General features: G+C 40.5%; 2 protein-coding genes across 3 annotated transcripts; both read right to left on the bottom strand.

Annotated features, from left to right (window-relative positions):
• Positions 1-2,119: 2,119 nt before the first annotated feature.
• On the bottom strand, positions 2,120-13,744 carry rtn2a (reticulon 2a). Of its 2 annotated transcripts, XM_079480881.1 has the most exons (10): positions 13,381-13,744; positions 11,556-11,609; positions 10,649-11,140; positions 9,214-9,369; positions 6,503-6,710; positions 5,654-5,792; positions 3,953-4,022; positions 3,521-3,567; positions 3,071-3,129; positions 2,120-2,930 (listed from the first exon to the last, which is right to left on the bottom strand). In XM_079480881.1, the coding sequence occupies exons 1-10, from the start codon at positions 13,409-13,411 to the stop codon at positions 2,855-2,857; spliced, it is 1,332 nt and encodes a 443-aa protein (XP_079337007.1). In that variant the 5' UTR covers positions 13,412-13,744; the 3' UTR covers positions 2,120-2,854. The 2 variants fall into 2 exon arrangements, with proteins under 2 accessions (XP_079337007.1, XP_079337008.1); XM_079480882.1 differs by lacking the exons at positions 9,214-9,369; positions 10,649-11,140; positions 11,556-11,609; positions 13,381-13,744 and adding an exon at positions 8,693-8,845.
• Positions 13,745-21,474: 7,730 nt separating this feature from the next.
• On the bottom strand, positions 21,475-24,070 carry LOC306908808 (stonustoxin subunit alpha-like; the record flags this gene model as incomplete). Its single annotated transcript, XM_079482004.1, has 5 exons — positions 21,475-22,719; positions 22,850-22,897; positions 23,038-23,197; positions 23,669-23,725; positions 24,047-24,070. The coding sequence occupies 5 exons, from the start codon at positions 24,068-24,070 to the stop codon at positions 22,307-22,309; spliced, it is 702 nt and encodes a 233-aa protein (XP_079338130.1). The 3' UTR covers positions 21,475-22,306.
• Between the last annotated feature and the right edge of the window lie 379 nt (positions 24,071-24,449).

Below are 24,449 nucleotides of genomic sequence, written 5' to 3'. Positions count from 1 at the left end.
TAGGGATCATCCTAGCAGCCTACTTACAAAGCCTATATTTGAGAAAAATCTTATGGGCCGTGATTTCATGCTTGTGGAAATTGAGCGTGGCTAACAAAATAAAAAAGTGGACTATAAAATCAAGATAAATGTTATTTTCATAAAACGTATCAGTGATTTAAGGTAAATGTTTAACATTTATAATGGACAATGATAAGTCATAGACAGCAAAGCAAATACTTTGAAGTATTACTGGATGTTGTAGTATATCACTCTCAATAGACAATATTAGGCCTATATGAGTCAATGTTTTTATAAGTCATGTGTTATTTGCCTGAAAGTCTTTGCCGACGTTTACTTCGCATTATTTTACTAAACACACCTGTGATGCCCCCTGGTGGTCAAATACTCAACATAGCTTCTTATGATCGGTAGACTTATGTTGTTAACACATCAATTTAAATATACATTGTGATATAAAATTGTGTTAATTACAAGATGACTTATTATTGTCTCTTTGTGTATATAAACAAGTTTATTACAATATTTCAGGTTTATTTGTGTTTTTCAAGTTATAGTGACTCTAAAGAATTTGCTTCAAGGTTAATGATCCATAATGTGACTTACCAGGAAATACATAGTTTGTTTGCCATGCCTTCATATCTATAATTGGTCTAATTTCCTTTAACTATAACTTCAATGATAACGCTTTAAAGGGTTTTATGAGCATTTGCCAAGAACTATAAATAGTGACCCCGATTTGATAACAGGTTTGATAAAGTTTTCAGGTGTGTTATTGTAGCAAAACAAGGTCGACCGACATGGAAGGCTTTACAGCTGTTTAAAGTGCTAATAGATGCTCTTTTACAGTTCAGGAGACATACGGTACAAAGTATTTCATTTAAGGATCAACCACAGATTCTACTCCTAAATGGCCCTTAAGAGAAAAATTTAGACATTAGACATGCAGCAAGTAAGAACCTGCATTACTGTAAATATTGGTGTAAAAGGCATATACTCAAGGTAAATCTGAGTTTTCCTGATCGTTGGTGATCCTCTAGCGGAGACATGTCAAGTTCATTGGATTGGTTTGGTTCATAATATTATTATTATAAAATTGCTGCCATTTTATTCTAATGGGAAAGAAAAATGTATCATGACTGATCACTTTGGGTGTTTAAAAGCCATTCAGCATTAAAAAGGGGCACAGTTAACACCCACTCACACCTGTGACTCAAACCCTCCTTATGTTATTAAAACTAAAGGGGGGACATTATGTGGACAGTCATTGTAAAATGGTCCAATGCTTGCTTGAGGTGTGCAGTATTATTGCACTCACACCGTATACTCAAAAGGGTCATTTCTTTAATCGATTGAACGGTGGATTATTTTTTTGATATAACTGGGGATCTGAACCCATGGCGTTGCGAATGTGCTCCAACTTCATTAATGGGATAGTTCACCCAAAAATATAAATTCTGTCATCATTAATTCACCTTCATGTGGTTCAACACATGTATGTGACTCCTTCCTCTGTGGATCGCAAAAGAAGATATTATGAGAAATGTCTCCGTGGTTTTGAGTCCATATAATGGAAGGCAAAATATCTTGAAAATATTTTTTTGTGTTTTGCAAAAGAGAGTCATACAGGTTTGGCCAACAGAGGAAGAATTTAAATTTTTGGGTGAACTACCCCTTTAACATGACTATTCACTTATCAACATTTGTACAAATGTAATTTTGCAAATCCATATTAGGATTGCTAATAATATAAACTTATATTTGTTTTGTGGATTCTGGCCTGTTGCTAAGGCACTGCTGTGTGGTTGCTATGATGTTCTGGGTTATTGCTTCCTGGCCAAAGTCTCACTCATCTAGTTTTCTATATGATGTTGCTTGGTATCTAGATATAACATAGCACCTACAGTATCTGTAGGTCAACAGTGTTTCTTCACATGTTTTTTGGTCTCCCAGGCAAACCTCATAAATGGCTTTGAGAGTAACCGGCCGCCTGTCTTCAACAAGCTGCATAATGTAGATATGATGTGTGCAGCACAAACTGGTCAGTATGAGTCACATGTTAAAGTTTAATACTGCGGGTTGTGTGTTTGTTCAAGTCCTTTTTCTAAATGCAGCATGTGCAAGAATAACAGTAAAGTTTAATGCATAAGCAACGTACATGTGTATTCTTTAAAATATTCTGTTACCATCTTCTTTAATTTTTTATCTTTATTTTTGTATTTTGGCTTCAGATATAAAACATGTTATTTGCTTGTTTTTCTAAAAACATCAACAGTTAGTCGGTGCATGGTCGAGAGTCTGCTTTTGTTCTGAGATTTGGTGTGTTGACAAAGTACAGAATATTTCGAGTGATGAAATAACATCAAACTTTGGAAAAAGAAAAAAACATTGTCATTTTAATATCTCTTACTTTAACCCACAAACACATTGAGATTTCTTATAAGTGGAAAAAACCTGGAAATTCATCCAGTTTCATGTTTTTGGCAGGCAAACTTAAATCAGTCTGGATTTTGTTGTTACTTCACTGAAGTCATCATGTTTATAGCTCAGATAACTCTGTAGTGACGCCTAAAGTATCTCAATGGTCTGCGTTTCAGCAACATCAGACCTGACGAGTGACCATCATTCACCCATACTGCCATTAAACTGTGGAAATGAAAACAGCTTGTCTTTAACTTCTCACGTTACCAAAACTTTTACAAGATTGTTCTTTGCATGGTCCTCCCGTATATCCAAGCCACGTGTCTCATTAGCCCCGCCCCCACTGCTGTCAAGGCGTGACTCTGAGCACAAACTGCTAATTAAGACATTTTTGATTGACAGCGTGTGGCTCCTCCCTTCTTTGTGTGATGTCTCAATGGACCTTGGGTTTAGCTCCACCAGGGGTGGGGTCAGGGGGTGGGCCGCCACCCTGACCAAGACGACAAAAGCTGCACACCAGACACATAAAAATAAATTAATGAACCGATCTTCATGAAATGAGCAGGAAATGTTTACTAAATGACTATTATATCATTTTTTGGGAGAATATCATGTGTTGTGTTCTGCTGGCAGGGGGTGCTATACTCACAAGTCCTTTATGTTGTCGATATGGGATTGTACCGCTGCAAAGGAGCTGTCTACTTTCTCCTGTAAAAAAAGAGACAAACAGAAGATGCTTCTGTAAAAAAAGAAATGTTTTGGCAGCCGAAACTGTAAAATTACATGTTTTTCCCTTTTTATTGTAAATGTGTTGTCTTTTTATAAAAAGTTTTTCTCTTTTGACCGTATTTTCAGATGGGTGCCAGAAAAGGTTTTCCCTGTAAAATTTCTTGTTTTCCCAGATTTTCTTGTAAATTTGCGGTCTTTTTCTGTAATTTAATTTTTTTGACCGTATTTTTTTCAAATCTGTAAAAATACAATGCTGTAAAATTATTTCTGTTTTTTTCACAGTGCAAACAATTATGTTTCTGAAGAAAATATACCAGAAAATATATGGAAGAGACACGTGAGTCACTGTACAGTGGACTGAAAGCATTACCTGATGTCGTGTGTAGAACAGAGGTACAGAGAAGACACCAATCACACCTACGTCACATGATAACAACAAGGGTTAAGAAAGTTTTAGTATTATACTGTTGCTAAAGTATCATGCAATGAAAGTCTTCTTTCAAACATATATCACATAAAAATGTATGCATTTGGCAGATGTTTTATCCAAAGTACATGTGTGTAATCTGTACAGAAAAACAACATTTCTGTGTTTGTTATTTAATCACACTGACGAATAAATGTGCATTACATTACAATACATATACTGTATTATATAAAAATGATATATTATAATCTTTCTCTATGTTGTAGTGGTGTAGAGGAAGTTCCAACATTGACAAAAATAAAGAAATTGTAAGTATTTGTATTTGCTTTTTGTGAATTTGGCTTTGTTTATGAATAGTTGTGATATTAATCTTACCCATGATGAGCAGGGTAAGGCCATTACAGAGGGCTCCCACGAACGTCACAAGGTATGTCAAAACCATGAACTGGGAATAACAATGAATGAGAATAAACATTTTGTTATTCACTTCCCAAAATGTGTGAGAACAGAACTACATACAGATCAGAAAGAATGTGAGCATTTGTGAATTATTCAATAATTTAATATCAATCGTTTTTCATGAGAAGAGGTTCTGGGGAAATCATTTCGTTTTTTACCCCTCAAGAACCGAAAATTATGAAAAATAACAAAGCACTTTCAATGTTTTTGTTTCTTTTACGTATTTTAAAATTGGCGTTTCAAGTCCACTAAATAAATATGAATTGCTTGAATATAATTAGATTTTTGTGACGTCTTTTTATGTCTGTATGGGACAAACTCTAATATTAATTCTTCCCACAAGCACATATACATCCGTTGTTTCATTTAGAAGTTTTTGGAGCTTGCTGTGTCTTATACATAGACACATACAGTGAGTATATTTGAGTTCATATTTTTATTTAAAATTAGATTGCATGAGATTGTGTGATGTTTATATTTTTAGGTGAACTGAACTGTCCCTTTAAGAGAGCTGTGGTGGGGGTCAGGACCCTTACACCCGAACTAATGCTGTTTCCCCTTATATCTCTCAGTGTGGAGTTGTGGAGGAACAGGAAACCCTACACGTAGGACAAGACCCTCTTGTATCCCCGTCTCGTACTACACAGGAGCACAAGGGTCTCATGTCACATACCACACAGGTCATAGTGTGAATCTCTGAGCCCTTACCACTCCCACTCTTGGGGACTAATATAAGACCAAACTTGCTGTTGCTGTGCTAAACAGACATTATCAATATACATGTCCAAAAAACAAAATTGCTTATATTATTCTAGATTTATCTAAGGCTGTTCTAAAAGTAGACATTTTGTATAACAGCTTGATGTGGAAAGAATCATTTTAAAAAAACATAATAAAAAATTGCATAAAACAGATGTTTATAACATGAATTTAAATCTGTGATAACAACACATTTCTATTTAAAATGTAAACATTATTAAAAATAATTTTGTGCCAGTAGGTCAGTGACACTGTATGTCTAGTCTTACATAAACCACCCATGCATGAAAACAAATGAGTCATTAGTGTAATAAGTGTGACAGCTGAAAGCTATACTGCTCGGCTTTATTTTAAGTGCACAGCTGAGACACAGACCTCAAATATCGCTTATTTGTATGACATATCGCTTATTGCTCCCTGAATTCTTTGTAAGTCGCATTGGATAAAAGCGTCTGCTAATTGACTAAATGTAAATAATGACAACATCAAAGTATCATTCAAGAACTGAATATAATGAACGAAAAAAAAGAAGATGAGAATCTAAAGACAGACAAAATGAAAAGAACACGTCATGACGGGCAACACAGAGCATGAAATTGGAAAAGCAAATGAGTGTTTATTTTAGGATACTCTACGTTCTGAAAGAGAGATTATCTGTTCCATCAGAGGGAAACCACGAAAGGGTGTAAGTGATAACCAAGCAGAATCAATTTGTCAGCAGAATGTGAATGAATCACAGGCCCTTTCTCCATTTATTTTCCATTGCATGAAATTTAAAATTCCCACAGAAAAAATAATGGTGTGTATTAAGAACAATCCTTAAAGTATGTTCATATATTTTCTATTCACATGCCTCACCTTGAGTGAGTTGAACAGGTTGCCCACAAAGATGAGATTTCTCAGTGTGTCCACAGCAGAGCAGACCAGCACAATGGACTTTTGCATGTAGTGCTGAGACTCTTCCCCACTTAAACTGATGTCCAACGCCAGATACGACCTGTGACACATTAATTCATAGACAAACACACAATGTTACACACTGTGTGTATAGCCTTTAAAGAATGCACATTTGACCAAAATGGCGTATTTTATACTAACAGCCGGGACAATTTTATTTGCATGCAGTTATGATATGGTGTCCTAATGCTACACCCTATAACTTTGTTTTATATGTCGTTATGTCTTTATTATCTGTTTAAAAGCCATATAATTGAATAACCCTATAAGCCATATAACGGTTGTTAAATTTAAGATTGCAATACATTATTTAAAAGACTTGCATCGTTCATGAGGTTTTGCATCAACCCTGTTAGCATTAGTCGTATTCAAATAAAATATTTTATTCTATGTAATAGATCTATCGATTATTCTACAGTATAAATAAGAAAATATAGATATTCCAATCACAATCAGTAAATAAACACTTCAACCAGAAATATGTTTTTATTTCAACCCTGTTAAAAACAATTTTAATAGTAACAACACTATTGTATTACCATCTGTATGCATTCTTTTACCATCAACCCTGTAACCATGTGACCCTTCCCTATAAATATAGTTATGCGTTATTATTATGCCATCTCAGGCTGAATTCAAACATTATTGTTTGATGTTTATCCTTAAGATCTCACATAGAACAACCCCTATACAACCGAATAGACTGATGCTCAAAGCAGATTTCAAGAAGAACAAACAGCCGACACTCACTGGAAGGGGTTAACTCCGTCACCCAGCTGAAGCACATGCAGCAGTTTGTAATAGATTCTCACAGAGATGGTGAAGCACATGATGGCCAGGGAGGCAGTGGACACCACAGTGATGATGCTCAGCTGGAAGAGAGACAGAAGACCCACTACCAGGCCTGTGAACACCATGCCTGTGCGCTCCATATTATTCCAGTAGATCAGGTCCATTGCTGAGGAGAGGAGACAAGAAGAGATATATTAAATAAATATTTAGTGTAGTGGATAGAGCAATTCTTGCACCTGGTTTGGAATACCTCGAGGGCTTGTGTTTTGGACTGAATGGACACTGTTAGAAGTTAAGGGAATGTCAATAAAGTACGGCTTGGAAAGCACTATAACGATGCAGTGTTGATCGATCTGAATGGTTGTAGCTTCATAGGGGAGTATAATACATTAGTAAAGGCCTAGGCTGCATGAGTAGGAGGGAGTTTATGTTACTGATGACAAGAAAAACGGCAAGGAGTCTTTTGGACTGACCTGGGTTATTATTAGACAGCGGAGGAAGGAAAAGAAAGGAAGAATTTAAAGTGGACTCTCAAACCACCTGCTGATAGCACTCAACCTGCATCCCGTTGACTATCAATGGTGGCAGGGCTTCAAGAGCCTTAAGATCACCAATGAGACATTTTTTTAAAAACATTACAGCATAAAAGTTACATTGTTATGTCGCATCGCATCTATTACATCACATTTACGAAACAAATTGCTTTGTACGCGCTCTGTAGAGCAGTTTGTCCATTCAGGGCTCCTGTAGAAACAACATGGTGACTTCCATGCAAGGGGACCCGCGGTGTATGTGTATAGAAATAACTCATTCTAAGATAAAACTATGAGGCTTCATTTTGTAAGGTCTTTGTGAAGACTTATGTATATTATATTGCATTTTGTCAAAAGATCCTCCAAAGAGATTACACATTCTTACATTACATTACATTTGGATTTATTAGGTTTCGTTGGCTTGTATTAGTATAGTATAACTCTGATAAGACCAGTATTAGCTAGACAATAGCTTACATGCTAATACTGATGCTAATCCATTCAGAAATACCTCAGCAATAATGTCATTTATGCTTGCCGCATGCATTTGAGTGGCTGGGGCTAACAGCAGGTGGATAACTATTAATAACCTTTGCGTAATGTGCAAGAAGACCCTGGCTTTGAACACACCTTTCTTTTGTTATGAGAGACTTAATTCGTATAGTAAACTTTAGAAAGCACATGTTAGATTCACTCAGAACAAATATAATTGCTGAACGAATAAAGGAACAGCTTTAACAAGAACAACAACAACAACAATAAAAAACATTTAAACATGAAACAGTTTGATAGATATTTGAGTTTCATTCATCTATTTAAAGGAACAGTTCACTCGTAAGAACTGAACCCCACTGACATCAATTGTCATGGCTTGAAGGTTACAATTTCCTCTATTGTTTCCTGCAAACAATGACAATATGTTCATTTTTGGGTGGTTAACGTGTGAATGTGAATTAAGTGAAAGAAGATGTTGTGTCAAATTACACAGATCTTATAATCTCTCATTCATTTCCATAGTGTTCAATACTACTGTGTATTATGTTTCAATATATATTTGCTATGAGGAATGTACATGTCAGAGAGAGCAAAGCGCTTGACAACATCACTGGCAAACAAAGCATATTATTTATTCATGCTCCATTACATGCTGGGAAGAGGACGAACCACAAAACAATTTTTTAACGTGTAGACCTCCTCTAATGCTAAACAGAGCAAATGGTGTATCTGAGATTTGTTTCAGATTTCAAATGTACATTTTAAATTTTTTTTAGACATGTTTATAATATAGAAAACATGCCCACAGGATGCGACCAACCTATCAGAACATGTATTTCAGAGAGCCACGGAAACTTGGATTAAGTGACATACAGAACAGCATATACTTGGCGTGTCATTTTGCTTATCTGGGTATATGGTGTGAAATAACTAAATTGGGAATTTGTAAGATGTACCAAAGGAGTCGTTCAATCTCGTACACAAACACACAACAACAGTTGTTTTCACTCACAGCCCCGAGCTTCAAACTCCATACACGGATCGAATCGAATTAACTGATCTCTCTCAACTAACCTCATCACCGAAAGCCCCTTTTATTCATTTACTCTTACCCCCTCACCTTTACTGGTCATTTTGGTGTCTTCATGGACCGATCGCTCTCTTTCCTATGTCCCTGATCCTCTCTGAAAAGCCCCTTGCTCTGTTTTTGGCTGGTGTTGCTCTGTCAGCAGCCCTCTGCTTCAACGACCCAAAAATAAAACTGCACAACTGTGCCCGACCCATAAGACAGCCAGAGTTACACTGACAGGGGAGGATACAAATATACCCAAATACACACCCCAAATCTACATACAGACATCTACTGACATCATCTCACATACTGTCAAAAGGACTTTTAGATCAAAGATTCATTTCATTATTTTAGCTTTTGGCCAAGTTGGAGTGTGTTACCATGGACATTGCAGTCTCCAATAAAACCAAAGCATTTGTTTTAGCACGTGGGGCGCTTTTGCGACCAGATCCTGAGGTTCTGCTTTGCAAATTGACTTATGATTCACTGATACGGTGCTTTTCAAAGGCTTTGACGGATAAAGGAACAGGAAGCAGATCATCGATTTCATTTACACTGAGACGTCTAACCTGCTATTTCCAAGCAAACTGTTGGTCCCTCTGGTAAGTAGCACAGGTCACAGATCTGTTCTTCCTGACTGTTTCCACCAATGGCAAGAGCCGCCGTCTGCAGGGGGGCCGCGGTTTCCGTGACAACACAAGAGTACGACCCATGAGGCTGTGTTTCTGCGGACACATGTCATCATATGTTTTCTTATTGTTGAGAGCATAGTTGCTTGCAGGTTCATACGCATTGATAAGATTAATGGAGTTATAAAGTGATATATAAAAAAGTTTCTTTAAAGTTGATGTGTTGTTTGGAGTGAATAAATCAGAACACTGCAAAAGAAAAGTATTTCGTTAGTAATTTGTTTTGAAGCACAATCACTTAGATATTAAGTTTGTTTTCTGAAGATTTTTGACATAAGTAAACATAAACGCTCAAAAAAAAACTGTGTAGGAAAAAAAACTTACTCAAGTCAACTTTATTCAGTAAACTTGATTCTATTGTATTTTTCTTACCGCATTGACATAAAGTATATTTTTAACAAATTCACTTGTTATTTTTGTTATTAAGTCATTTAGCTTCTCAAGTATAGACGGTTTGAGCAGCAACTACATAAACAATCACTATGGGGGCTTAATTTAACTTCCAGTAGACACACGCAAAAAGTAGTTGAGTAGTTAATTTTATTGAATACAATTAATAATATAATATATAATTCATAAAAAATATTTGTTTATATTATAATGGGCCAGGCGCGTGCGTCCGATGAAACTGTGTATGTTCTTCTTTGAGAATTTCTTGTACGATAATTATAGTAATGTACTGTACTGTACATTAAAAAAGAAGTTACGCTACAAAATAAGTGGTTAATTCAAATCTGTAACCCACACATGGTGTCCTAACCAAACAAGACGCGACGCTGTGACACACGATAAAATTTCTGTTTTCCATGTTAACTAAAGTTTTTGTTCTAACTACCCACGATATGCGACGAGTGACAGATTTATTTTTATTTCTGCGACTTCGCGTCTGACAGCTCCTCCCACACAGCGATCTCATTGGATAGAAGGTCTGCACTTCACGAATATAAATCATGGAACATGGACAAAGAAAAATCTGAAATTTTAGCAATTAGCATAGAATTCAGTAAGGCATCACAGATGTCATGAAAATAGGCGCAGCTGCAGTGGTAGATAGTAAAGAAAAACTGTTGTGATTGGCTGATTTATCGCATTCACATTTGGTTAGGACCCGGTGTATGCCCTATGATTGTCTCAGACAAATAACACACCACATGTGTTTCAAGTGGCGTGTCATTTTGTATATTAACTGTAAAAAAGTTCCCAACGTACAATATTAATATGAAGACATTTCATCTGTATTACATTTTTTATTTTTTTTGTGTTGATACTTTCTCCTCTTTTCTTAACATGCAAGTAAGAGTAATTTCAAAAGCACCTGTTGATGACACATCCTGATGACTGTACTTGACACTATAGGTCTGAATGCCTGAGATCTCCTCCGATCCTTTGCACATCGTCGAGTCTTTTTCCTCAAACTCCTCATCCCAGACATGTGCAGAGGTTTTTAAAGTCCTCTCCAAGTTCTCTGCATCTCCCTCCCCTTCCACAGAGAGGTAGGCATGAGGGTCCCACTCCACAGCGGGGGAGTCCGGAGGTAACTGGCTCTCTGTGGTATCCGTGCGGTTCAACGAACCACGGCTGCCCCTCCCTCCGGCCCTGCGGCGCCCCGAGTCCCTCCGCGGTGAGGAGTCACTGTCAGAGAAGGCAATGTAGGAGAAGGTGAGCTCTGAAGAGTTCTGACGGGGTGTGCCCCATATGGAAGAGCTGCTGAGACAGGCATCATCATCATCGATGTCTGGACCTTCCTCATCCTCAGACCATTCCCTGGCCGTCTGCAGTTCGGGAAAGTCGGACTCCTCGTTTCCACCTGAGAAAAAATGAGAAAGACTCTGTGAGGAGTTTGAAGAACTAAGCAGTGACTCTTCTAAAACTCAGTAGCATTAAGAATCATTCACATAAATTGGATACTCTACATTTTGAGCCCTATTTTGTTCTTGGGAATGACCACGTGTCCAGTTTGCAATCATATATTTGCTTTCTAGTTTTTAATGGCCTGTTTTACCTGTTTGATATCCTATTTAATTGAATCTAAAAGAGGGCCATTGTGCCTGAAGGCACACCATTTATGATCATATTTAAACATTTTATGATAGCAAAGACATTGAAGGCCATGTTATAATGTCAACACAGTCACTGATGAAGGTGATGTATGCTGTGACTCCCAATGGCCATTAGCTGTGACTCATACATTTATACTGTATATGAAAATGAAATGATTTTACCATCTGAGCAGGAAGGGGTGGAGTCAGGCGTGGAGTTCACAGTTCCAAATTCCTCTGAAACAAGAGAACAGAAGTCAATTGTGACAACAGGCTTTATGACCTGATCTTAAAACTAAGATCACAACAATTAAAACTATGGTAACATGGTCATAATGTTGGCATTATTGCGGTAGCTTTCATAAAAAAACTCACATTCAGCTTATGGCGCCACCATATATTTAGTACCATCTCGTTGGCCTACAGTCTGCATACTGAATGTCAAGATTCAATCTGATTGGCCAGCACTACGAAACTTCCGATTGGGTGGCACTATACTAGTAACCTACCTTTGCACAGGATTAACGCAAAGCAACAAACTCTGATTGTTCACGGAGTTCAGACAGACCTTTTCTAAGTAAGTGGTTCCTGTCCAGGACAAACTGCAGTGGACAAGATGTTGCCAGCCGACGCACATTTGAATAATATGGACATCAATAAAATTAACCTGCGATAAAAGCCTTTGCATCTTTATTGGGAGGCTCAGAGATGACATATTTTTGTATGCAAAACCCGGAAGCGAGTTAGCATTTTAGGACTTCTGGTTCAATCGCTCCAAAGTCTATGGGTTCTTTGAATGGGTTTTTGGTAAATTACCTGAAATAAGGTCTGTGTTAAACAAAACCTCTAAATATTTCAACGTTTTATTCAAGCTAACAAGTTGCTAAAAGCGACCACTTCCTTTGAGGGGAACTTTAGAAATCATCGCGCATGTAAAGCTCACAAATATAAAATATAAAATGTGGTGTAAACATCATAAACCACTGTTAATCACAGAGCTTATTTTTTGCGATCTTCGAAAAGGCTATGGGAAAGGCTTTAGGTCGAGGGAACCAGCCCGCCACCCTTACTTCCGGGTTAGCCTACAAAAATACATCATCTCGGAGATTGTGAGCTCAAGAACTCCATCATAATGCTAGATGTAATGAAAGAAAACTACTGAACAACAATTAGTTGTTCGACTTTTTCATGTTTAGGATGTCTTTGTGGAAAAGAGGCCCCCTTTAAATATAAATGTATAAATATAGCATTTTAAGCTCGGCCTGCAGAGTATTAACATGTGCTTAGTACCATAAGAATTGTGATGTTGCATGGACAATTTATCTTTACAACAGCGTATGGTAAATTTTACTTAATACTGTATTTTCGTACATATTTTCATCCTTTACTAATATATTATGTTTTTTAATTGTGTTTATCAACATTAGTTATTGGTCAGCACTGTTTATTCTTCATTGTTAGTTCATATTAGCTAATGCATTTATTCAATTGAACAAATATTAACAAACCTTATCGTAACTGTTACCTAAAGAGCATAAGATTCAAGGACATATGCAGAAAGTCCCACTAAGATCCCTAACAAAAATTATTTGATAAAGAGCAAACAGGAATCAAGAAGTACAATGTTATAGCAATGAGTGTATTTACAGTAAATTAAAGAAACAATGTTTGATGTATTCCTACTTTCACACGACCTACTTTTTACAAGATCATTTTTTCTACCAATACACCAACCAATTCCAACTCATTGTACTAACACCAAACATATTTGTAAACACATCACAAGTCACATCGCTATGCTGCATACGCAGGTACACAAGCACACACTGCAACATCAGCAGAATACAGCAAAACAGACGGCTGAACGGATACTGTGCATTAGGAAGAAAGCAACATGATATGAAGGCGTTAGCTGTACAGAGAAAGAGATACAGGCACAAAGACAAATAACAAAGCAGATGAAGGTGAGATTGCTTCACATGAAGAGGAACATAAAGAAAGCACTTACTGCAATGGGAGAACCCTAAAACCTGACCCATGCTCCATTAAGGCACTGCTGGGCCCATCCAAACTGGAAACCCCTCTCCTCATCCGCTGGATCGCTTCCTCTCTTACAGTGCCCCTCACAATCTGCATCCCTCACTCACCCCCCCTCTCCTTTAGTGCAGTGCTGTTTCTCTCTTTCACCCTCCCATTCTTTGTATCCACCGGCCCCTCCCAGGCTGCATCTCTCTGACTCTACTGCAGCCTGTAGATGGAGAAAGATGAGAGAGAAAGAGAGAGAGAGAGAGAGAGAGAGAGACAGAGAGACAGAGAGAGAGAGATAAAAATGGGGGGGGAGATGGGAGTAAAGTAACGTGGCTGTTGTCAGAATTAGCACATCCCTGAGCACATCATCTCTTAAAGGGACGGTTCAGTAAAAAATATAAATTCTGTCATCATGTACTCACCCTTATGTCATTACAAACCTGTATATTATTCTTTCTCCAGTGGAACACAAAATATATTTTCACTCCAATTTCGCTTTGCCAAAACGTTATCAATCAATAAATACAATAAAAAGCTTTTTCCTTTTGTTTTATAATTGTCATTGCTCAGAAGACTGTCAAATAAAGTCTTTATTCTAACTGTTGATTCTAACATAATCTGGTTTATAAGAATGGTGTTACAGCTTCATCCACCCTACACACAACTCTAACTCGACAGGTTACATTGACCTATTAAAAAACCTTTAACCTAAAACAACTTATAATGCATTCAAAATAAACATTTCATTTTAATGTGTGATATGTGTTACTTTAAAAATCGAACACACAAAGGCTAGCGATTCTCTACCAGCTACAGAAAACTGGTTGATAGAAATGTTGATCCAAAACCAACAAGGATGTTAAAGCAACACTTTTTCAAACCATTTAATGTCTTTATTTCAGTGGTAGAACAACTCTTAACTCGGGTTCAGCGGTGAGCAAGGTACTTTGAAATTGTAGTTTGATAAGCTACAAGCTACTCATAAATAAAAATGTAGTTAAGTTATAGCTTAGCCACCTATCTGAAAAAGTAGTTAGCAACATTACAAGTTACTATAAAAAAAGAAAGTAGGTAGCTTCTTTGAAACTACTTGTATTTTTTTACATTCTCACATGAAAAAATACAGGAGTACAGTATTTATTATAGCAAACTGTATAATAAATTTCCTAGATACAGTAGTATTTTTCTTTACTTTACCACAGTAAATGTAAAAGTATACTACAAGATTAATATTGTATACATTTACTAAAGCTACATAACACAGAATACTTCAGTGCATGTTAATATAGTTTGATAACTACCACAATTTCTACACCTGTAATATAGTACCATGTATTAATTATTAAGTATAGCCCTTTTTATGTGATTGTAATAATGTCACGACAATGCCACACAGTAAACTTAAGGATACAGGTGATAGTTTATTGTAGGGAACAAGTGAACAGAAGTAGTGAGTAATTCCCCAAACAGGTAACATCCAAGGGTGAGTAATTCCCCAAACAACAGGTAACATCCACAGGTCAGTAATTCCCCAAACAACAGGTAACATCCACGGGTCAGTAATTCCCCAAACAACAGGTAACATCCACGGGTCAGTAATTCCCCAAACAACAGGTAACATCCACAGGTCAGTAATTCCCAAACAACAGGTAACATCCACAGGTCAGTAATTCCCCAAACAACAGGTAACATCAACAGGTCAGTAATTCCCCAAACAACAGGTAACATCAACAGGTCAGTAATTCCCCAAACAACAGGTAACATCCACAGGTCAGTAATTCCCAAACAACAGGTAACATCCACGGGTCAGTAATTCCCAAACAACAGGTAACATCCACGGGTCAGTAATTCCCCAAACAACAGGTAACATCCACAGGTCAGTAATTCCCAAACAACAGGTAACATCCACAGGTCAGTAATTCCCCAAACAACAGGTAACATCCACGGGTCAGTAATTCCCAAACAACAGGTAACATCCACAGGTCAGTAATTCCCCAAACAACAGGTAACATCCACAGGTCAGTAATTCCCCAAACAACAGGTAACATCCAAGGGTGAGTAATTCCCCAAACAACAGGTAACATCCACGGGTCAGTAATTCCCCAAACAACAGGTAACATCCACGGGTCAGTAATTCCCAAACAACAGGTAACATCCACGGGTCAGTAATTCCCCAAACAACAGGTAACATCCACGGGTCAGTAATTCCCCAAACAACAGGTAACATCCACAGGTCAGTAATTCCCAAACAACAGGTAACATCCACGGGTCAGTAATTCCCCAAACAACAGGTAACATCCACGGGTCAGTAATTCCCAAACAACAGGTAACATCCACAGGTCAGTAATTCCCCAAACAACAGGTAACATCCACAGGTCAGTAATTCCCCAAACAACAGGTAACATCCAAGGGTGAGTAATTCCCCAAACAACAGGTAACATCCACGGGTCAGTAATTCCCCAAACAACAGGTAACATCCACGGGTCAGTAATTCCCAAACAACAGGTAACATCCACAGGTCAGTAATTCCCCAAACAACAGGTAACATCCACGGGTCAGTAATTCCCTAAATGTCTCGGGTTACTTGGCTGTAACCCTGTTCCCTTTAAAAGTGGGAACGAGATGCTGCGTTTCAAACGCTATGGGGAGAACGTCTTTGTTCGACCGGTTGTGAAGCACGTGTGTCAAACACGCCAAAAATTCTTTTGGCTTTAAATAACCTCGGCAGGTAATTTGGTTAATTACACCAACACCTGCAGGTTATAAATATGTGTGGCGCGAACGCGTCTTCAGGTTCCAATTTTGTCTGAAAGGACGTCCGGCACGCCTACAGTGCGGCATTGAGGCGCAGCATCTCGTTCCCGCTTTTTCAGGGAACAGGGTTACAGCCAAGTAACCCGAGACGTTCCCTATCAAAAGCTACTCTCGATGCTGCGTTTCAAACGCTATGGGAACGAGAATACCAACGCCGCCGCATTGGAGGTGTCTGGATCCCCCAAGGTTGTGTGGTATGTGTGCACAAGCCAAGAGGAGGCCTCAGACGTGACTCTGGGATGTAGACTCCAGGACTTGTGAGCCTGGAGTAGCGTGGACATCCAGACTATAAAATCTGACAAATGTGTGCGGAGAGGACCAGCCCGCCGCATCACACACTTGCTGCAAGGGTACACCTCTTGCTAAGGCCATAGAAGATGAAACCCCCCTTGTTGAATGAGCTCTGATACCCAGAGGTGAAGTTTTACCGCGCGCCTCATAGGCCAGAGCAATAGCATCCCTTACCCAATGTGACATTGTTTGCCTGGTGGCAGCCGCCCCTTTGTTGCGGCTCCCATAACATATGAAAAGCTGCTCCGATTTACGCCACTGGCTAGTGCGGTGGATGTAATTCTGAAGAGCACGTACTGGACACAGTAGGTGTAATCGTTCCTGCTCCGACGTCGTGAACGGCGGAGGACAGAAGGCCTCAAGAACAACCGGATGCACGGTGGAGAACGGAACTTTAGGCAGATAACTCGGGTGAGGATGCAGAATAGCTTTGACCATCCCAGGGGCAAATATTAAGCAGGACGGTGAGGTCGAGAGCGCCTGCAAATCTCCAATTCTCTTAAGAGAGGTGATTGCCATTAGAAAAACCATCTTAAAGGTCAGAAGCCTGATAGGTGCTGACTCCATAGGTTCAAAAGGGGCGCTAACCAGACCCTCGAGCACTATTGCTAAGTCCCATGACGGAACAGTCCGTCTAGAAGGAGGCATTAGCCGCCTCGCTCCACGAATAAAGCGGGCGACTAATGGGTATTTTCCCACAGAAACCCCACCAATCAGGGCATGGCAAGCCGAAATAGCGGCCACATAAACCCTGAGAGTACCGGGGCTTGTCCCTGAGGACAGTTTCTCTTGCAGAAACTCCAGCACTGAAACAATCTGGCAGTGAATTGGGTCTGTATGGTGTACCATGCACCATCTTTCAAAAACGCTCCATCTAAGGGCGTAGATCCTTCTAGTGGAGGGAGCCCTAGCACTTAAAATAGTCTCTATTACATCAGGCGGAAGCCCTGAACCTCTCAGCTGGTGCCCTTCAGGGGCCAGACATGGAGGTTCCACAGCTCGGGATGGGGATGAAACACTGTCCCCTGTGCCTGAGACAAAAGATCTCTCTTGACTGGGATCGCCCATGGCGTGTCGTCGAGGAGGGATATTCGGTCCGAAAACCAAATTCTGGTTGGCCAACAGGGAGCTATCAATAAGAGGCGATACCCCTGTTGACGGACCTTCGCTAGGACTCCCGGGAGCAGAGCTATCGGAGGATATGCGTAAAGACGCAGTCTGGGCCACGTGTGGGCCATAGCGTCCAGACCCAGGGGAGCTGGATGACTCAGAGAGAAGTAGAGGGGACATTGTGCTGTCTCCTGTGTAGCAAAGAGGTCCACCTCTGCTTCGTAAAATCTTTCCCAGATTTGTCTCACTATCTCGGGGTGGAGTTTCCATTCCCCGTTCGTCACAGCTTGTCTGGACAGAAAGTCTGCTCCCACATTCATATGCCCCGGGATGTGAATCGCTCTGAGGGACAGGAATTTGCCCTCTGCCCAGGGCAGGATCTGCTGGGCCAATTTGTTCTGGTGGCGCGACCGCAGCCCACCCTGGTGATTTATGTACGAGACTACTGAAGTGTTGTCCACCCGCACTAGGACATGGTAGCCTCGTAACTGCCGGAGGAAGTATTTTAGGGCCAGAAATACAGCCATCATTTCGAGGCAATCGATGTGCCAATCGAGAAGATGACCTCTCCAGATCCCTTGGGCTGGACGGCCATCTAAAACCGCACCCCAACCAGTGAGGGAAGCGTCTGTTGTTAACATCCTGCGACGACAACACGGACCGAGAGTGGGACCTAGAGTCAGAAACCGAGGTCTGAACCACATAGAAAGGGTGCGAAGCCCCTGGCACGTCACCCTTATTTGCCTCTGGGGGTTGGCCCTTGGATGAAACCCCCTAGTTCTGAGCCACAACTGAAACGGTCTCATATGCAGGAGGCCCAGAGGTATTACTGTGGAAGCCGCCGCCATGAAAGAACTCTTTGAAAGTGATGATTTGTCATCACCTAGAACTCTTTGAAAGTGATGATTTGTCACTCTGTGGCCTAACCTGATGCTCCGCAGGGTGCTCTGAATGGATTCGACACGTGCAGGTGACAGTTGTGCCTGCATTGCGATCGAGTCCCATATAACCCCCAGATACGTTGTATTCTGTGTAGGGGAAAGAACGCTCTTTTTGACGTTGAGTCTTAACCCGAGAGTCTTGAGATGAACTAGGACGACATCCTGATGTCGAAGCGCTAGCTCCCGAGACTGAGCTAAAATCAGCCAGTCGTCTATGTAATTCAAAATACGGATGCCCTGGAGTCGCAGAGGAACCAGAGCTGCATCCATGCACTTTGTGTATGTGCGGGTTGACAAGGCTAGGCCGAATGGAAGAACCCGATACTGGTAAGCTTCACCCCCGAAAGCGAACCTCAGGAATTTCCTGTGTTGTGGCAAGATCTCTATGTGAAAGTATGCGTCTTTGAGATCGATCGTCACGAACCAGTCGTGACACTGAATTTGAGACACAATCATCTTGATTGTCAACATTTTGAACTTGTGTGTCTTTAGGTAGCGGTTCATTCCGCGAAGATCTAGAATTGAACGCAAACCCCCATCCTTCTTGGGAACTAGAAAATACCGGTTGTAATAGCCTGACATTCTGTCTGATAGGGGAACACGTTCTATGGCCCCTTTGTACAGCAGAGCTTGTAACTCTTGTGTCAACAGATGTGCTCGCTCCGGTTGGATGGAAGTGGAGACCACTCCGTTAAAATGCGGAGGACGATATGCAAATTGAATTCTGTAGCCTTTGGCAATAGTTCTTTCTACCCATGGAGAGATACCTGGCAGTAGTTTCCACGCTGCCAGCTTCTCTGAAAGGGGTATCAGTGTTGACACCTCCTCTAGTTGGGGGGATGCCAGACGTTCGGCGTCCTGAATCATGGCAGGAGACGACCGAACATTTAGCATTTTTGAGACCGCCAATCCCCGAAACGCCGGTGGCGGCGGAGATTGCAAAGCGGCCCTGTGAGTGTGCCGAAGAGGAGCCTCTAATTTCTCTTGGAATTTTGAGCACCCCTCCCTGGGGGAGCACACCCCCACAGTCCCGGGCACACTCATCTCAGGATCTCTTCTTTTTAGAGGAGATGGACTGCCTCAGGTCCGGCCTCCCCGAGGTGGCCTGAGGGGCACGGTGGGCCGCTCCCCTTCCTCTTTGAGGGGGGTCGCGATTCGCCACACTATGCCTGACGATCTCACGTCTCAGGTAGACCGGCCCCACCCGAGACTGTGTGCCTGACCGGGACTGGGGAACTGGTCCGGAATGGGTGGCCGACACTCCAGACGCTTGAGCACGATGGGGGAGATACCTCACGAAAGCCTCCTTGTTGCTTCTCGACTCCCGGAACCTGGTGACTACGGTATTAACCGCATCACCAAACAGTCCAGAAGGCGAGATCTGGGCATCAAGGAGGAACGCACGGTCCCGGTCCCTGATGCCCGTGAGGTTCAACCACAGGTGTCTCTCTGTGGTTACCAACGCAGCCATAGAACGGCCGATAGCACGGGCCGTCTGCTTGATCGCACGGAGAGACAAATCTGTGGCCCGGCGTAGTTCTGAGAACGCCGTTTCATCTATCACCCCGTCCGTGCTCACGTCATGCAGCAGGTCAGCCTGGTATGCCTGCAGAACCGCCATGGTGTGCAGGGCAGCACCAGCCTGACCGGCTGCCTGAAAAGCCTTCCCCACCAGCGCAGATGTAACCCTGCAAGGCTTGGTAGGGAGAGAAGGTTTTTTCAAGGATGACGATGTCCCAGGGGAGAGATAACTTGCCAGTGTCTCTTCCACACGGGGCACCATCGTGTACCCTCGTGATTTCGCGCCGACAATAGTCGAATAAATCGACGTTGACGGCACGAAAACACGGGAGGAATGAGGTCTCTGCCATGATATATCTCGCTTGGACTACCGAAACTGTCTTTACTGGGATTTCTCAAACCTCTCTCACAAGGTTAGAAATGGTTCAAAATGCTGCAGCTAGATTCCTAAAAGGCACTCGCAAACGTGAACACATCTCTCCCATTTTAATGGATCTTAACTGGCTACCGGTGCATTATAGAGTGGACCTCAAAATTCAGCTCTTTGTTTTTAAAGGTCTTAATGGGTTGGCCCCTTGTACTTATCTGATCTTATTACACGAAGCAACTCAGGCAGTTGCCTACAATCTGCTAGCAACTATACTCTCTCACTGCCTCGAACATGTTTAATATCAAGAAGTGATGGTACGTTTGCAGCTGTTGGGCCGAGACTATGGAATAGTCCCATTATCTCTACGATCCCTTCGCTCTTTGCATGAGTTTAAATTTGAATTAAAGCTCTATTTTCTCTCCCAGGCATTTTAGTTACACTTGTTTTAAGTCCTTCCTTATTTTTATTAATTTATTGATAATTAATAAATAATTGTTTTGTTTATGCTGGCTCCTTAAAGCAATGTGGTCAACTTCAGTTGTGTTTATATGTGCTACATAAAATAAATAAATGAAAATGAAACATTAACGTTACATAAAACATACTTTTTACACAACTTTTGAGTTGGGTCAACTAAGTCCACAGTTTGAGTGAACTTAGAAATTGTACTGTTGCATATTTATTTTAAGTTGGTTCAACTATTTTGTGCATCATGTGACATAACTCAGTTAATACAGTTAGGTGAAATACTTGCTTGAGCAAAGTTTAGTAACCTGTGTGAGAAAAAAGAACTGGTCAAATGATGTCTGACGCTTTTTCCCTATTTACAGAAGACTCGGAATGAATAGACTACTCAAATTCTCTGTAAGTCAATAAAACTAATACATTAGATCTAAGTATTGCAGTTGGATGTGTATGTGTATGGTATTGTTTGGTGTCTTACCTTTTTGTGATATGGATGTGAATAAAGAGAAAATTTAATTGAACTGTAAAGGTGAAAATACACAAGACTGATACAAAAAAAAATAAAGAACAGGAAGTCTTTATTGCCAGTGCACTTTGCAAATTACAATGAAATTTAGAATCCGTCTGAAAACACATACACCACCATCTTGCTAATGACATTTATGCTTATTAAATATACAAATAAACCTTACAATCAAATCCCAATAAACAAAACATCTATATGACACAGTTGGCGTCGGAATTTTGATTGACCACCAGATGGCACTGTATAGTAGAGCACTGTGTCAAAAGCTTCGCAGCATCGACACAGTTTGCTGTAAAAGCCTCACTGCTTCAGAAGCCTCGCTTGGCACATCCCTTTCCAAAAGGACTTTTAGGTATGCTTTCAATATGTTATGAAATGTATGGAAGAATATTTGTTCTCTCAAGGTTGCTGCACGGCCGGAGTTGTATGGCTGTCCCGCCTGAATCTTAGGGTGAGAGTAGAGGTGGTTTGGTGACAAGGTCTGATAAACCTGTGGACCAAAGAAACAGTTCTCTTCTTCCCAGTGGAGCTGAGGTCTTCCATCCTGCCCTGTAGTGGGTGTCTGCCTTATCTGTTGGCACTCTGGGCAGTTGTTTATGTAAGCCCACCAAAATCTAGCCGCAATGTAGCAACTCTTTCTCGTGGCAGTTAGGCCCTATCATAAAGTTGGGCCCTGGAGTGCATTGTCCAGTGCTTGAGGCGGCCTGGCATCATTTCAGGTATTGACTAGGTTAGACTTTAGATTAAAGATACAGGTTTGGGCCAAATTATACTTAACTAGCATCAGGGGATTTTATTGCAAATACACAAGAAAGTTAGTTTAAACAAAAAAATTACACCATCAGAATTTACCGATTTATCATGCAGCTCAACGCAGTATGGGAAGAATCAGTTTCACTGTCGATCCATTTTCAATACCAAACACAGAATAGAGTGGCTCAGTGAATTTGGCCTGGACTGTGTGGATGAGAGTCATTGTGTCAGAAACGCTGTAGAAGGACAGAGACTTATTACTATATCCAAACAAGCACTCATCACCCGGTCCTTTCCTTCTCATGCTCTTATATGCCACTGCAATATACACAGTCCCACGCCACTCAACCTCCCAGTAACAGCGTTCAGGCACACTCTTGCTACACAACACCTGACATTTACTTTCAAATCTCTCTGAATAATACGGATACTGCTTTTTGCTTTGAGCAAAAGTAATCACTCTGTTCTTCTCAGAAAGATGGAGGCAGTTATGTGCTGTGTTTGGATCTAGAGTGAGCTGATGGTAATCTGGTTAAACAAATGAGGCAAAAGAGATAAAACACATCAAAATCAGAAATGAGGAACACGGATAAATGTCTTAAGATACAGTAATATTCAGCGACAAAGTGAATGTGTGATTGCAGCTCTAGTGACTTACATTGTTGGTGCTCATTCCTGGTCCTAGAAGCAATGTTGTTGAATGTGACTGTGGAAATGAACAGACATGATCAATGGGATTCTCATGATCCAGCATCCATTCCCAAGACATTTCTAATAAGATGTTCTTCCTTATATGAGAAGATGGAGGACTCGTTTCCGAGAGTAGATGCACCTCCAGTACTTTACCTGTGTTAGAGATGCTCTTGATCTCCTCTTTGCAGAAATCCTGCAGTTTGTCTGTCAGCTGACGGATAGATTCTTTCAGGCCATCAAAAGAGAAGAAAGAACTGAAGGGAATGCTGGGTACTTCTGTGGATTCGGGAGGTGCCGAGAGAGACTGGAAACTCTGCCAAAGAAACGAAAATCAAAAATCTAATCACCTCAAAACTGATTAATGTAACATAGCAAAACATAAATGTCCATATAACAGGACATTCATGGCCGTACACAAGATTATGTGAGACATAAAAATAGATGCTATTTACACAAAATTTAATTAGCAGTAGGTTCTGTTTACACCAAGTGAAATTAGCAGCATTTCTTAAGAAACTTTTTCTGTTGAACACACACACAAAAAAATATTTGAAGGCATGTCATGATTCATTACACAGCAACCATGAGGTTTTATGTTATTGGTGTATTGTCACATGTGACTATCATGGGTTGACCAATGATATTAATTGATTTGACTTGAAATGTTCTCTGTTTATCATGCAAAATCATTGTATCACTTATACTTTCCTTATCACGACTTTGCACAAGGAGTACACTTGACTAAAATAACAATAAACCCAGTACAAAATTGATCAATATTTACCACTGATCCGTTTAGATTCGGCTCCAGCAAGCAAAGGTTCCTCAGTTCTGCCCTCAGCTGTGTGGAAGAGAAACAGATCAGAATTCAGTACCACAACGAACTCATTATGAATAACATTCCTAAAACGATTTTCCTTATTCTATAACAATCTCATATCAACATCCAACTATGCAGCTCTCTCAGTCGGTTTCAGGGGATTTTTTCAAGGATGCTGGACCGTTGCTTCATTGGTTCCCCTATCTTATTTCAGTTTGCAACGTGAAATCCAATAAGTAAATAAACCAAAACGAAATAACAACCCTAATTATTTTTTTTTATTTTGGGGTAATTTCCCACGAGCTTCTGTGTGAGTGTGCTTAGAGATCAGTTATCATTTACAATGGCTTTACTCGAGCTGAACATGTCTCATATTCATGGCCTATTCATAAATAATATGACCCTGCTAGGAGCTTGCGTGGGCCCCTTCCAGTCAAAAGACTATGCTTCTTCCTAAAACGCCAGCCTGCCAAATTTTGGCACTCATTTTGTGGGGTTTAGTAGATTCGTCGAGGGGCTGTCCTTTGCTCAGTTGCTTTTGGGGGGTACGTTACAAATACGTTTCTCGAGTGATTCAATTGGGCTGATCAATGAATCAGCTTTCCTGTGGCTCAGTGGGAGGGCAATGCGTTAACAACGCAACGTTGTGGGTTCGAGCCCAGGGGATTGCACATACCTATGTATAAATGTATAGGATAATGCAATGCAAGTTGCTTTGGATAAAAGCGTCTGCCAAATGCATAAA

Source organism: Barbatula barbatula (assembly GCF_947034865.1).
Source record: "Barbatula barbatula genome assembly, chromosome: 19".
Lineage (NCBI taxonomy): Eukaryota > Metazoa > Chordata > Actinopteri > Cypriniformes > Nemacheilidae > Barbatula > Barbatula barbatula.
This window is presented reverse-complemented; position numbering and strand designations above follow the sequence as displayed.